The sequence below is a fragment of the Argentina silus genome (genome assembly GCF_951799395.1).
Source record: "Argentina silus genome assembly, chromosome: 4".
Classification (NCBI taxonomy): domain Eukaryota; kingdom Metazoa; phylum Chordata; class Actinopteri; order Argentiniformes; family Argentinidae; genus Argentina; species Argentina silus.
The window spans coordinates 19,336,017-19,350,984 of record NC_139658.1 but is presented as its reverse complement, the minus strand read 5'-3'; the positions used below and the strand labels follow the sequence as shown (position 1 = coordinate 19,350,984).

The window sequence follows — 14,968 nt, the reverse complement described above, 5'->3', positions numbered from 1 at the left end:
GTACACAGTAGATCCATCATCATGCCAATAATCCTACTTGAATTGATTTGATTTGATTGATTGAGAGGTTTGAAGGGATTTGAGGTGACCTGTGACTGTGAGGTTAAACATGTACATACAATACCTGAAAACAAAAGGTACACACACATACACACACACACACTTCATCAATATCTACTCCAGGTATCCCCATACTTGTTTAAATAAACAACACACTAAAAACTGAAAGCCAGCCATCCAGCTCTTTCGTTCGTCACAACTGGCATTAGTAAAACTGTGCGAGTCTTGCAACGGGAGTTTGGGTCCTGACAGGCCAACCTGAGGCCGACTCTCCCACGCGATGACTCATCCACTTATGATGAGGAGTCAGCACGACTGTGCAGTCGCCACGGCAACGGGACAAGTCTCCCAAGGGGAGGGGTAGACAAGGGAGGGAAAGGCGGTGGAGTGTGTTGTGTGTGTGCGTGTGTGTGTGTCATCAGTCAATCGTGGGTGTGTGCCTTTGAGACCGAAAGAGAGTTACATAAGTCCTGCTTCCACGGTTGCGCTCCGACTGACAGGAGTCGGCTTATCCGGAAATAAATTAGGAATGAAAACTGCTGTGGGCCTCGTTTTTCATTGGCATGAGGCAGATCAATGGGTATTGTGTACTGTACTGACATGGTAAACAGCGAGGCATCACGCTCAACACACACACACACACACACACACACACACACACACACACACACACACACACACACACACAGCATCCTTGACTTCCACTAATGGTTACCTTGGAGACAGTAGTGCACAGGGGCTGTGGGGGTGGTTGGCGTATACAGAACATGGGTGGGCTCAGCTGTGTTAGGTGTTAGGTGAGCATTAGCCCAGGTTAGTGACAGGCTACTGCTACGAGACAACCAACAGGATTAACAGGACAGTACCTCATTCCTACGGGCTGCTGCATTTCCACAGCTAAAAGTGTCTTCCTCTCCCCGCCTCTTCTCCTATATCTACCCCAGGGCGAGGCTGGTGCAGGTAGAAATCGGAGGACGGGCTCATTGTAATGCATGGAATGGAATGAGACCATTCCCTCACTCCATTCCATGGATTACAATGAGCGCGTCCTCTGATCTCTACCTCCACCAGCCTCCCCTGATTACACTATTGTGTACAAATGAGCCATGGCCACCAGGTAGTAGCCTTCACCCGTTCAGTTGAGGAGGCCACTTTAGACTATTGAGATGCAGTCACAGACACACTGAACCCACAATGGTTATATCAGCCTTGTAAAACAACAACCACAATCTGTAGGGTGAGGGCTGCAGAGGGCTTAGCAATTACCATCCTTTACCCAAGTTGGAGTTCAGCGATGGACCGAGGGTTCAGCCTATACCAACCTCTAAAGTGGTTGTTGATCAGAGTAAGTGCTCAGCCTCAGGCCCAGGGTCGGTGTCAGGATTAAAGTGTTTTAGTGGTCGAAGTTCAGTTTCAGGTAAGCTGGAGTTTCGGTTAGGGGTTAAAGGTTGTGCTGCGTTGAGTACCTACCCTCCTCTGGTCCTCCAGTAGTTTCTGGGGCTGGTTCTGATCCAGCTCCTGGGTGCAGTGAGGTGGGTTAGAATAGCGGGCCAACAGAAACAAACAAAAGGGTTAGTGATCATGCAACATGAAACGGCCAAAATAAACAAACCCAGGGTTAATGAACAACTCATTCCTTGTTTATAGTAACGACAGTACACATGCAAGGAGCTGCAGTGAGTGGTGCCATGCCATCCACAGTGAGCGTGTGCTGGGTGTCAGGGTTAGGGAGGGGTCAGAGAAGAGAAAAGGGAAGGTCAGTGGTGAAGGCCATCAACTAGGAAGTGCAGAGTTAGAGATTCAAAAGTCTCACTAGGACCACTGTTTCAACAACATTCTCAGCGAACGCTCTGTCTGATAAGGCATCAGAATAGTTATCCTTTGTTCTATTTTCCCCGATGTATCAAACAATAGGATGTACAGTAACGTTTTTTTTTTAGACTCCTATTAATTTCTGCAAAGTATTGTACATGGTATCCAGTATCTGTTGATGCGTTCAGGTGCTTCTCGTAAATAGGGACATTTCCAACTGTAAACTTGTGTACCATTTGAGATCTCAGAGATTTCCCACTCTGTGCTATCCCAGAATAAGCAAATTGGGGAGCTCTACGCAAAAATCCTACAATCAAGAGACAACTGCTTGTTCAAAAACCAGCAGGCTCTGGGGGAACCATGTTAACGACACCAACATAAACAGCAGAGAGGAGGGGGGGTGGTGGGGGGGCAAGGAGCAGGGTTACATAATGGTGCTCACAGGGAACCAGGCCACTGAACCACAGTGACACAGAGGAGCTTAGAGGGCCCCATCTGTCACCAAAACAACACACGAGAGAAAATAACACAGCAAACCCACTGGCCCTGCCAACAGGACTCTGGGTCCCCCTCCACCAGGGTCAAGGTCAGGGTCTAGAATGCAGGACAGGGACAGGCAGACTGAGAATGAGGGCCCCATCACATGGCTGTGTTAGAGAGGTCACTGTACCGTACTGTATGTCTGGAACGGTGTACTGCAGCACAGAGTCAGGTTTCACCCCTCTCATCCACAGTGGTATAGTCCTACAGTACAGTATGTCCATATACAGTGTTTAGACAGGCCCGCAAATGTTTGGCATGCTTCTGTAATTTACTGTAGCACTAAGGGAGAGACTAGCTTGTTTCTGTGATCCTTACAGTAGGATGAGAGACACGTTTCTGTATCACTGGAGTTGATCGTGTTTCTGTTCCGAAAGCGTTATCTCTGTTTCACACGAAAACGCAAGTATGTACTGTGATGCAAGGATGTACGTGAGGTCGAGGACCACAGATAGGTCAGAAGGATCTGAGCAGCGTCAGACAGATAGACGTGGCTACACCAGACTCCCCCACTTTGACCACATCAAACCCAGTCAGCAGCCTTCAGACAGGCTGCCGATCAGAGCAGATACGAGCTCCTCACCACCCACGGTCCAACCACAGCAACCGCAGAGTAACCCCTCACGGTCACCACATCCGCCTCCAACAACCGTTCCATCGAGCTGGAATCTCCCCATGGCAAGCCCCTGTCAGGCCTCACCTCCGTTTCCATGTTAGAGAAAACACACACACACGCACGCACACACACACTCACACACACACTCACGCTCCCCCTCTAGGTGTTTTTTTCGCGTGTGTACGCACACGTACATGTGTTAGTGTTTTAGCAGGCGTTGACTGAGTCATGTTTAGACCAACGATGACTGAAATGGATCCTGGGGTTTACCACCAGGCTGCCCTGCTGAGGCCCAAAAACCATAAAGAGGTGAAATAAACTAAATAACACCAGTCCACAGTCATTTTCACTGCAGCTGATCTAATTCTCTTTCAGACCTGTGAAATGGCTTCCATCTTGACCAGGAGTTGGATCAAGGCCAATACAACAGTTTGGTACGTGTTAGACTTGGCATTGAAGTTGTAGAGGGTAGCTGGGTGTAACCTGGTTTGTTATGAGCTCATAATAGGAATGTCCATCCACCACAGGGCTTTGGTAAGGAGTAGCCACTGAGGCAGAGGAAAAATGTATTACGGATTACTGTGTTCATTTCACCCCTGATATTAACTTTGTTTTGTATTCAAAACACTATAGGTAAGTGTAAACTCTTGGTAACAAAAGACACACAACTTTTGAACTTTCTGAACCCAACCCACTGACTTGACTCCTATCTCACTCAAACCTGAGTAAAGGTCTTCGGTGAACCGACTCCACCGTGTTACATAACCTCTGGGCCATGTTATCTCAATCAGCTTTCACACAAATCAGCTCTCTGACATCACGCCCGGAGGAAGGAATGCGAACGTGTGCAGTTGCCATGGTGTCATGTTGCTGAACCCAAATGTGTCTGCTTCATACCGTACATAATTACACACCTGAATCAACAGTCAGTCAATCACTATGGTGTGTTTCATGGCTGATCGTGGAAGCTTATGTGCATTAAGGGTAACCTAAATTTGATTTTACTGTACACATACTCATTGAGATCTATCGAAGGTTATGTAGTCACACCGAGGGCGTAACCACAGACAGAGAGGAGAGAATACTGTAGGACAAGTCACAACCCAGCCCTGCATGGTGAGTCTCCAACACACAACAAACAGCAACACCAACACTCACTGCCAGCGCCACTTACTCTGCCCAGCGGGTGTGTGCAGGATTGTACGTGAGAGAGAGCGAGAGAGAGGAAGGAGGAGGAGGGAGAAGGAGAGAGAGAAAGGAGGAGAAAGAAAAAGGTGAGAAGTTATGCCCTGACATCCAAAAGGAGCCAAGAGAGGGAGGAAGAAAATGAGAAAAGGAAATGGTGTGAGCGAGAGAAAGGGAGAGAGAGAGAGAGAGAGAGAGATGGGAGAGTGGGCGAGGTTGGTTGGCCTGTTATTTCCTGCTGCCATTATTACATCAGAGCTGGACGGCATTGAGGGCTGCAGAGCTGGAGCCTCTTAACAGGTGTTTATATGGAGAGCTGAAGATACACACTGTACACCCCCCACACAGACACACGTACACAGGTACACACACACGCACGCACGCACGCACACACACACACACACACACACACACTCACCCACAGACCACCCCCTATAGCGCCCACCTCGAGCCCCCCCTCATCTCCACCTAAAGCCCCCATCCCACACCGAGGCTCAAGCAGTGTCTCCGGGTAAACAGCTCCTCCGCACATTTATTGGCAATTACTGTTGAAGGTCACACATCAGCGGAGGGGCTGAGAGGCTGGGTTCCAGGAAAAAAAGCCCGGTTCTTATGTAACTGCGGCCCAGAGCTGGCAGGGGCCCAGGAATCGTGCAGCTTGCAGGCAGGGAAAACTAGGACACGGCAACGCCGCCTGCCACAGCCTCACACAGCCTTACACACACACACACACGCACACACACCTCCTCACACACACTGTCACAGTGCCCCCTACTGGCACCCTAGGGTAATGCAGGGGAAACACCCTAAAACAGCTTAAGCTCAGGCTACTCAGAGAGAGAGAGTACGAGTGAGAGCGAGAGAGAGTTCTCTAGAACAGTCAAACTTTGTTGTTCTGATTTCAGCCGGGAGTTTTTTTATTTTTTTTACAAGCCCTTTATAGGGTGTTTCTTATCTCTCCTGCACAATGTCCCTTTTCACTTTTCAAAATGTGTGTGTCCTTTATGGTCTAGGTCCTTTGTTGTATAATATTACTTGAACAAAAAAGGGCGTTCAAAAAAGATCAAAGACGAAGCGACATTCACATAAACAAACTCATACTCATGCCTAATTAATGGGCCGTGACTGGTGCAGCAGTATCAGTAACTTAACCTCCCGCTGTGGTGCTTTTCAAAATGCTGGGGAATACTATAAAAGGAAACTAGTGCACACATTCCTCAGCCTTCTGAGAGACCGAGTACAGCCACAAATACTGGAGGCTTGCCCTGCCAATGGGTGACTCACTGTCTTACACAATAGGGCTGTGTTGTTTCACACACGCACACACACAAGCACGCACACACACACACAAATTGATTTTCTTACGAATCCTACAAAAAAAAAAACTCTGGTAGACTGAGGAGTGTGGGTGCATGAGAGAGAGAGGGTGACAGAGAAAGCAACTGAAACCCCATCTACAGCGATATCTACATCTACTACCCCATCTGGAACTACAGCCACAATTCACCAACTACAACCACCACTTCAGCTAACACTACAGCACAAACACCTGTACAGTCATATAGTACGTAAAGCTCAAAACACAGAAGAAGGGAACAACACAGGGAGCGAGAGAGAGAGATATCGAAGAAAAAGAGGGACAACCTCAGGCAAATCCATCTCATCATCAAAGGCCCTGAGCTGAAAGACAAGAGAAGAGAGAGATGGAGGGTTAGCCATGGTTAGCACAGGGAGGCGGTGGCTGCATCAGTGTAAGCAGGGCAGAGGGCAACTCCTGTATATACACAGCATGCATCATGTTTACGGGCTCAGGTGGAAGATGAAGACTATTTCTCTCTTAAGTGCTTATAGCAGCACAGACACACACATGTTCATTCAGAGAAACCATTCATTAGCCATGGATGTTGGCCACACAATGAGAATAGACTAGAAGAGTCGGTACAATACTATGAAATTTGGTAAACACATGTGGAGCCAACAGCATTTCTGGGAAGACGGACAACTGGGAGCCATTTTTTTTTCTTGCTTAACTTTAGATATGCATGCTTTCACTGGAACATGACGAGTTACTAAGTATTTGGTAATGAGGTCTGTTTGACTGTGTGTGTGTGTGTGTGTGTGTGTGTGTGTGTGTGTGTGACAAGATCATTCTCATTGTTAAGGGATCGCCGGATATCAATTGATCGTGAAAGGACATGTCCTGTCCGGATGCTACAGTATCCTCTATCGTCTGTCCATTCCCTCATCCATCAGGAATTTAATATCGAATCAAAGTCAAACTAACAGTACAATCCCAAACACAGCCTCACATTCACAGTCACCTTAATGAATCATTGGCTTGTCAATAGGAATCAGACAAAAGGCTTTGAGACAGAGAGTGGGCTGTCCCACTAGAGCGATGGGGAGACCCAGGTCCTCTGTGAGCGGTCCTCCATACCTTCTCTCCATAGCCGCGGTCTTTGGTCATCATCTCCCGGAGCGTCTGCAGTACTTTGATACACAGTCTCTCCTCGTTCTCCTCCAGGAGCTGCTTGGTGTGTTTGATCAGTCTGGGGGGGGGGGGGGGGGGGGGACAGGTCAAAGTGCAACTGTGAGTCTAACAAAAGGTCACCAGTGAGGGCAGGCTGAGGGCTGCTGGGGGTGGAGAGTTGTTGTGCAAACGTTTGTTTTCATATCGACTTTTTATTGACTTTTATTGACAGAATCAGTCAATGAAAAATGTGGAAATACCTCCCCACCTGCCAAGCTGACTGGGAAACATCTAAGCTATACATAAACTAAACTTAATGGGAATGATGCAATATTAAGGGGGGGGGGGTATCATTGTGATGACACTCACTTGCAGATGAAGCCTCCACTCTCACACTTCCTGCGGGAGTCGGTGTTCTCTGGGAAGAGCAGCTCAGGGCGATGCAGCACGTCCACCAGGACAGACAGCTCTGCCTGGACCAATGGACGCAGACGGTCCTCTAGAGCTGACACTATGTCCTACAGGGCAGAGAGAGAGAGAGGGCATCAACACACACACACACACACACACACACACACACACACACACACACACACACACACACACACACACACACACACACACACACACACACACACACACACAGAAAGACAGATGATCAGAAACTCACTCTCTCTCACACACACACACACACACACACACCTGCAGTCTCTCGATGATGTTCCTGTAGTCCCGCGAGGCGGTCAGTACGGAGTCCCTGCGGGCGGCGTTGCGAGCGGTCAGTCTCCAGCTCATGGCTGTCTTCTGGACAATGTTGTTGGACTTCACAAACAGGTTGTTCACCTGGCTGTCCAGGTCCACAGGGATGGCTATGGCCCGGCCTTTGGCTGTGTGGATACATTTGACATACATTTTTCTCCCATTGCTGTGACATTTATCCACCTCACCAACGTTTGGTGGGGCAAACACTTGTCAGAGCAACGGGAGAAGAGTGTTCCATTTGCATTATTATATATATTTTTTAAAGGTATTTTTTTTTAAGTGGGGCAGTCCCACTCTTATATTTTTAGATAGAGATAGTGAAGAAAGACAGTAAAAGTAAGGAGGAGAGGGTATGTCAGCAGGGCATGGGCCGGATTCAAACCCATGCCGACATGGGCATATGTGTGCACTATGGTGCTAGACTACTATGGTGCTAGACTACTATGGTGCTAGACTACTATGGTGCTGGACTACTGGACCACCCCAGGCCACAGCCATTTTTTATTTTAATTCAGTTTTGAATTACGTTGCATTAGTGAGCACCTCACCTTGGGTGGGCATCCTTTATTCCTTTTATACTGCATTACACATAATGTCACGGTGGCCCTCTGCTCTGACTGGGATTGCAGAGGTGAGTTGGGGTTTGAGGGTTGTAGGAATGTGCTGTTAAAAGCGGATGTTGTCCTTACCCACGTCAGACAGCACCTTGATACAGCCCTCCACTGAGCCCTTCTGTACTGGGCTCAACCAGGTACAGTGGTAGACCCTGAAGACAGCCTGCAGCTGCTGCACGAACACTGGCTGTCTGGTCTGAGAGGAGACCAGGAAGAGGGAGATAGGAGGGGGAGAGGGAGAGGTAGAGGGAGATAGGAGGGGGAGAGGGAGAGGTAGAGGGAGAGGTAGAGGGAGATAGGAGGGGGAGAGGGAGAGGTAGAGGTAGATAGGAGGGGGGAGAGGGAGAGGTAGAGGGAGATAGGAGGGGGAGAGGGAGAGGTAGAGGTAGATTGGAGGGGGAGAGGGAGAGGGTAATTCTGTGGTTAATACTTGGACTTACTTATTGTGCTACGAGTCCCCACTCACACTTAAGCGTCAAACTTTACAAACAATACCCCCACCAACAGTATCGCTGTTAAACAATGGGGGAACATACAGTATGTGAAATCTCTTGGCTCTGGGCTCACATCCTGTTACCGCACACGCACGCGCACACACACACACACACACACACACACACACACACACACACACACACACACACACACACACAGTAGGGTAGAGTACTGATAGTGTGATAACACCTGGACCTAGGCCAGCATGGCAACTGGCAGCTTAGTGGCAGTTTGCTTTCCCATGTGAAACACCAACCCTCAAGAATCACAAACCACAGTGTGAGCCAACTCTCTGTATGAGACCATTCAAATAACATACAGCGCTATCAAATGTAATTATCAAGTGTTAGATTTTATTCTGGCAAAACATGGAGACAACAGTATCGATGCTGTAGTTGAGGGCCAATGCAATGGGACGCATAAATAGGTCCTGTGCACACACACACACACACACACACACACACACACACACACACACACACACACACACACACACACACACACACACACACAGACACACAGACGCGCACACGCACGCACACACTAACATCCACCAAAACCCATTAGAAACAAGTCATATGCAGTCCCCACTCCAATAAACTTATATCAAATACCTCTGGCATTTTCCCCAAAACTGAGTTCTGCAGCAGTAGGACAAAAGCAGTGAAAAAGTAAAATGTCAGTGAACATATTCAGGAGCAGCCACTACACATCATGACTAGACTGGCTTAGTCAGCCTGAATTCTCTCATTACTTTCACTATTACGGGATTAACGTTGCACTAACCGTTGTCATTTTCTTTTTTAGATTCTAGGAATAATGACGGTTTCACAAAGAACTACGTCAATGGATATGATCGGTCGGGGAAATGTACAAATGAACTGGAAAGGAGGGACCCATGGGAATAAAGGATGGGTCGTACTGCCCTCTCTCCCTCCCTCTCTCCCTCTCTCTCATGTTTTCAAACCTTGTAACACACATTTCTCCCTGGTGACTGGCACACAATGGTGAGTAAGGCTGCAGCTCAATTCTTTTGGAATTAGTATGAATCACTTAGAAGGCTTGGGTAGTGGAAGGGAGGGAGGGGGTCTAATATGTTTGAGAAACGGAGGGCACATTTTCCGCCGTAGATTGAAGACCCATCTCTTCAGGCTACATCTTAACTGTCCCTCCTAAAGATCTTTTCATCCCCAATACCCCCTGTACAAGTTTCTCTCCTGTAAAAAAAAAAGAAAAAAAAGAAAAAAAAAGAAATAAAATAATAATAAGAATTATTATTATTCCTTTGTTCTGGCATTGTGACTGCCAATATCCCCTGGTCCTACCATAGATTACTTTTTCTTATGATAACTGATGGATAGATGATTCACTTCCTTAAACAAATTTTGTAAGTCGCTTTGGATAAAGGCGCCTGCTAAATGCCGTAAATGTAAATGTAACATCCATGTAGGGTTACACTGTGTGGTTAAAAGTAGCTCAGGTGTCTATATCCATCCATACTTACAGTAAAACACGCCCCGGGTCACCCATGTGATGCGATGAGAGGCTGGGGGTCAGAGGTAATATAAGCTACATACGAGTCGTGAGGAGAGAAGTGCCCCCGACTGAACCATCTACCATCTGCCTGCTCTGATCTATTACCCATGAGACACCAGCAGCCCATGGGGCTCCTCCTGTTCCAGGAAAGACCGGGGATTTCTGACCATTCTTCACTCTGTGGAATTAGACTGACAACTGAAAAGCAGTGGTACAGGAGTTGAAAGACTATGCTGTGAGACGGATTCATTAGATAGATGGGTAGATCAGTCGGGGACGGCGCTGTGTCTCAAATGAGCATGGCCACAGATGTCACAAACACACGTGCACGCCACACATCTGATCCCTCCCTTTCCCTCCTCCCTCTTTGAACTGTAGAGGCTTCAAACGGCATTGACACGAGACCGTTCTGTTGGTTGCCGATGGTTACCTGCAGACTGGTGCTCTGGTCGGAGAAAGGCGAGCTGAAGAACGTGGTCACAATGCTCATGACTGTTTCGGTCACGTAGCGCTCCAGGACCGTGTCTGCGTGCTTGCGGTCACTTGTGTTGTTGCACACCTGCAAAAGGATCAAAACATTAACAAGGTTACCTTTTTTAATACTCATTAGTAAAAAAATAAAAAATAATCCTAAATTAAAAATCAAACATTTACTATTTTTACTGGAAAAAAGGGCAATATGCACACATTTATTGCCATTTCCAAAAATGAATGAATTGTTCCTCACCCTGCAGATGTCAACCAGAAAGTTCTCAAACAGTTTCCACATGTGGTTGCTAGTGTAGATCTCCTTCATTTCCACCTCGGTGTCCACGTAGCAGTGGTTCAGGAAGTTGATGTAGGCTATTTTGATCTGGAGGTGGCAGGATAAACATTTATTATAACCCTACTCTAAGCTGGTCTGATTTGGGCTAGACTGGGCTGAGCTGGGCTGGGCTGGGCTGGTCAAGTCTAGGCCCAGCTAAACTGAGCTAGGCTGGTCTGGTCAGATCTGGTCTGGTCTGGGCCAAGATTCAATAAATGAGGCCTAATGTGAGATGACTGGTCTAGCTAGGAGACTGCCAGGCACTGGGTTTGTCCCATTAGAGCAGGACTGTAACACAGCAAGCATACTGTATGTATGCAATTTGTGGGAGGCAACACGTCTGATTTACCCCTACCCTGAACTCTGGCCATTCAAATCACACCGTAGTATAATCCAGAGACATTTTGTCTGACCCTACCTGACTTTGTTATGACAATCCCATTGTTACACCTCACCTCAGGGATACAGTCCTCGTGAGTGACCACTCGTACAATGTCGTCCAGCGGCAGCAGGGAGTTACACTTGATCTCGGTGTAGACGTTCTTGCCCTCGGTGCAGACAGCCAGCAGCTCCACCAGGTGGATGTGGTACATGAGGGGGCTGTTCTCATCCATACGGTCACGCTCCGAACGCATCATCTGGACCAGGGTCTGGAAGGACGCGCGATCGTTATAGAATACTAGAACGTCCTCGCCAGCGTTCACCAGCTACAGGGAGGGATGAACAGAGAAGACAGACAAAGAGAGAGAGAGTCAATGAAGGTCAGCATGGAGCAGTTTAATGGCAGCTAGCACAACTCTCGTGTGCGAATATAGGTATGGAAAAATATGTAATAGTCTATGTTTTCATACGATTGGGTGGTTAAAACATAATGATGCAGGACAGTCATGTCATTGGATAGTTGGATACTATGTTGTGATATGATGAAATGGTCAGAAAATAAACCGTCTGCGCACGATGACAAGGTAGGACCGTAGTTTTACATGACTGGATAAGCCGGATGGATGGAATAGTGAGAATACTGAGAATGGCCAATGGGACAGCAGTCTGGGGAGGGGGACCGACCTCAGCCATGACGATGTCCTGACACTTCTTGATGAACTTGCTCTCGGCCTTGACAATGGTCTGCAGGAACTTGAGGTACTGGACGTTACGTCCGTGCGTCTCGATACAGTGGACAAAGTGCTGCACCACACGTTCGTTGATCTCACTGCACAACTGGAAGTTATTCATGAAGATGTGCTGCATAGTGACTGCCTCTAGGATCTGAGAGAGAGAGAGAGAGAGAGAGAGAGAGAGAGATTCATTGTATTTTAGGATCTTAGTGTAAGGACAGTGTTCTGGTGGGTAAGTGCAGTCCAGCTCACCCCTGGGTTGAGGAACAGGTTGATGTGTTTGTGAAGCAGGGCCTGGTTCTGCTGGTTCCCTGCACAGAAGTTCTGCAGGAACTGATGGGCCAGCTTCATGATCTCCTGCATGCGGACGTCTTCTCCCTGGAAAAAAGACAGCGGATAAAGGACAAGCACACACAGATGCACGCACGCGCACGCACACACACACACACACACACACACACACACACGCACACGCACACGCACACACACACACGTACGTACGTACCTTCTCATAGGGGATCTGCAGTAGCTCTAGCACGACAGCGTGAGCCCCCATATTCCTGAGCAGTCTCTGCTGCTGCTTCTTACTCTTCCTGCCTGACAGACCCTCCTGGACACACAGCCTGCTGAGCCGCAGTAGAATCTGACAATACAGAGATAGAGTCTTCATCCCCCATAGAGAATGAGAGAGGGTCTAGACCCTAAACTACTGTACATTCACAATGCCCATTATAGACTGTAACAATAATACAAGTTGAATAGTGACTCTTGATTCAAGATGATTTGAACTTCACCTCCTTCACCACTCTGTAGTTGTAGCTGCTGGTGCTTTCTGGTTTCTTTGGTTTGTCTGAGCCACCCGTGTTGGAGTCGCCCTACAATACCAGGGTGGAACAACTTTCTTAAGCATCTCTGCCAAAGGATAGACACCAAAGCTCTGATATAATACAAAATGGCGCTCTTTGGCTAGCTCTGGGTCTGGGGAGGGATGCCCATAACCATACCCGTACCTTCTTGTGATCAGACTCTGCAGAGAGGCCCTCTCCAGGGTCCATGCCCTCGTCTGGACCCTGTCTCTTGTACACCCACAGCTCTGACTTCTCCACGATGGAGCGCAGCTGGTCCAAGTCCGACTTGATCTGCTTATAGTTCTCCACATCCTGACTGGTCACCAACAGCTGGACCTGGAGACATAGAGGAACCAGTATAATGGGTTATTGGGCCTGGAGTTTTTTTCCGGGAGGTCACATGGTCAAGAACAACTCCTGGCCCTAGTTATATTGATAGCTGAGGTTAAAATATATGCAGTATTTATAACTACTGTATTTAGCAGACATTTTTATCCAAAGTGACTTACAGTGCAGTGAGTGCACACATTTTTTTGTACATACAGTATTGTCCCAGCGGGGATGTGTGTTCTGTACCTGTTTGAAGGCCTGAAGCACCTCCTGCCTCTGGCTGAAGTGTCTGAAGAGCAGGTGGAGGGCTCGTGACACCAGAGGAGGGTAGTCATGCATGGTCAAGTGGAGCAGGACCCTCAGGAACGTACGACCACCGTGGTCATCCAGGTCCAACGGTGTGTTCTCCTCACTGTGTGGATGGCACACACACACACACACACACACACACACACACACACACACACACACAATCAGTTAATTCTCCCAATAATAAGTGCTGCTACAGTTCTTTGCAGGTTTAAAGACTGTTACCTTCCACCAAATATCCCCTCTGCCTGCTCCTCTATGTGCTCAAAATCCAGCGCACCTGAAGAGATGACAGTGGTACGTTGAGTTCAGAGTGAGACACAAACAGATATGACACACAGTAGGCAATGGGAGATTTTACCACAGAACTACATTTTAATTATACATTACCTGGCATGTTGTTTGGTCCATCTGGTGTGCCGGTTATAGACAGATCACTCTGGGAGTTACTCTCATCAAACTCCCTCTTAAAGATACAGAGCAGACAGGATATCCTGTAGTCCAGACGCACATTCAGGATGAACTACAGGACAGAAAAGAAAACGACGTGATGAACGATGAATGTTGTACAGTGCTATGTGTATAGGTTCTGTCTGTCTGTCTGTCTGTCTGTCTGTCTGTCTGTCTTGGACCCTTCACCTGTAGGATCTCGATGATCTTGAGCTTTGTGTCCATGACTAGGATGTCTTGTTTCTCAGGCTCAGTTCGGGTCTTGACAGTGTCTCCGTTTGGGGGGTTGATAGGGGTGGTGGGGAGGAAGCCCCCCCCTCTCAGGACCACCTGGGTCATCAACTCGCCAACTCCATGGATGGACCTCATCACATTACTGCCTGCCACACACACACACACACACACACACACACACACACACACACACACACACACACACACACACACACACGCACACACACTTCAAATCACTGTCACTGGGAGCAGTAAGTTTAGTCCTTTGTAGGGTGGATGATGGCAGTGTCTCCTACCTTTGCTTTCGTCTCCCTTCTCCAGTTTGTTGGCGGGGAAGATGGTGCTGACATGTACACAGTCCAGGATGGCCAGCAGGATCTTGGTTAGCCTGAGCAGATCACTGAAGTTGTAGAAGCCAAAATAAATGAGGTTCCTGGCTAGATTCACAACCTGTAGATGGATAGAGACCGACAGGGGGAGAGACCGGGGCAAGTGCTTAGTATCTGCCTGAGCTCATATCGATTTGACCAATAGGAAGTAAATCTCTGATTTGACCAGTCCAGTAGGGGCCGAGTCTCATGGTGACTCGTCCAATAAGGACTGGGCCTCCGGAAGGACTGACCTCAAAGGTGAGCTTGTTCTTCTCCTTGTCAGCGAAAGGGAAGCTCTGACACACCACATCTCTCAGGTAGTTCTCCACAAACTCCATGGTCAGGCAAAAACGCTCCTTGATCTCGTCCTTTGACGTGCCGTCATTGTCATAGCTGGGACCAGAGGGACACAGGGA

General features: G+C 48.0%; 1 protein-coding gene across 1 annotated transcript in view; it reads right to left on the bottom strand.

Moving 5' to 3' along the window:
- The window catches only part of itpr1a (inositol 1,4,5-trisphosphate receptor, type 1a), a gene marked incomplete at its 5' end in the record, with an annotated part of 73,834 nt that overhangs the window by 30,169 nt on the left and 28,697 nt on the right, over positions 1-14,968 (bottom strand). The window contains 20 exons of the mRNA XM_083668223.1: positions 1,531-1,578; positions 5,858-5,893; positions 6,651-6,762; positions 7,053-7,201; positions 7,386-7,570; positions 8,135-8,255; positions 10,521-10,649; positions 10,818-10,943; positions 11,351-11,602; positions 11,961-12,161; positions 12,263-12,388; positions 12,516-12,653; positions 12,805-12,885; positions 13,021-13,194; positions 13,435-13,600; positions 13,723-13,777; positions 13,888-14,020; positions 14,137-14,327; positions 14,478-14,631; positions 14,804-14,945. Of these exons, the coding sequence (XP_083524349.1) occupies positions 1,531-1,578; positions 5,858-5,893; positions 6,651-6,762; positions 7,053-7,201; positions 7,386-7,570; positions 8,135-8,255; positions 10,521-10,649; positions 10,818-10,943; positions 11,351-11,602; positions 11,961-12,161; positions 12,263-12,388; positions 12,516-12,653; positions 12,805-12,885; positions 13,021-13,194; positions 13,435-13,600; positions 13,723-13,777; positions 13,888-14,020; positions 14,137-14,327; positions 14,478-14,631; positions 14,804-14,945 (2,719 nt within the window). The remainder of the gene's footprint in view (positions 1-1,530; positions 1,579-5,857; positions 5,894-6,650; positions 6,763-7,052; positions 7,202-7,385; positions 7,571-8,134; positions 8,256-10,520; positions 10,650-10,817; positions 10,944-11,350; positions 11,603-11,960; positions 12,162-12,262; positions 12,389-12,515; positions 12,654-12,804; positions 12,886-13,020; positions 13,195-13,434; positions 13,601-13,722; positions 13,778-13,887; positions 14,021-14,136; positions 14,328-14,477; positions 14,632-14,803; positions 14,946-14,968) is intronic.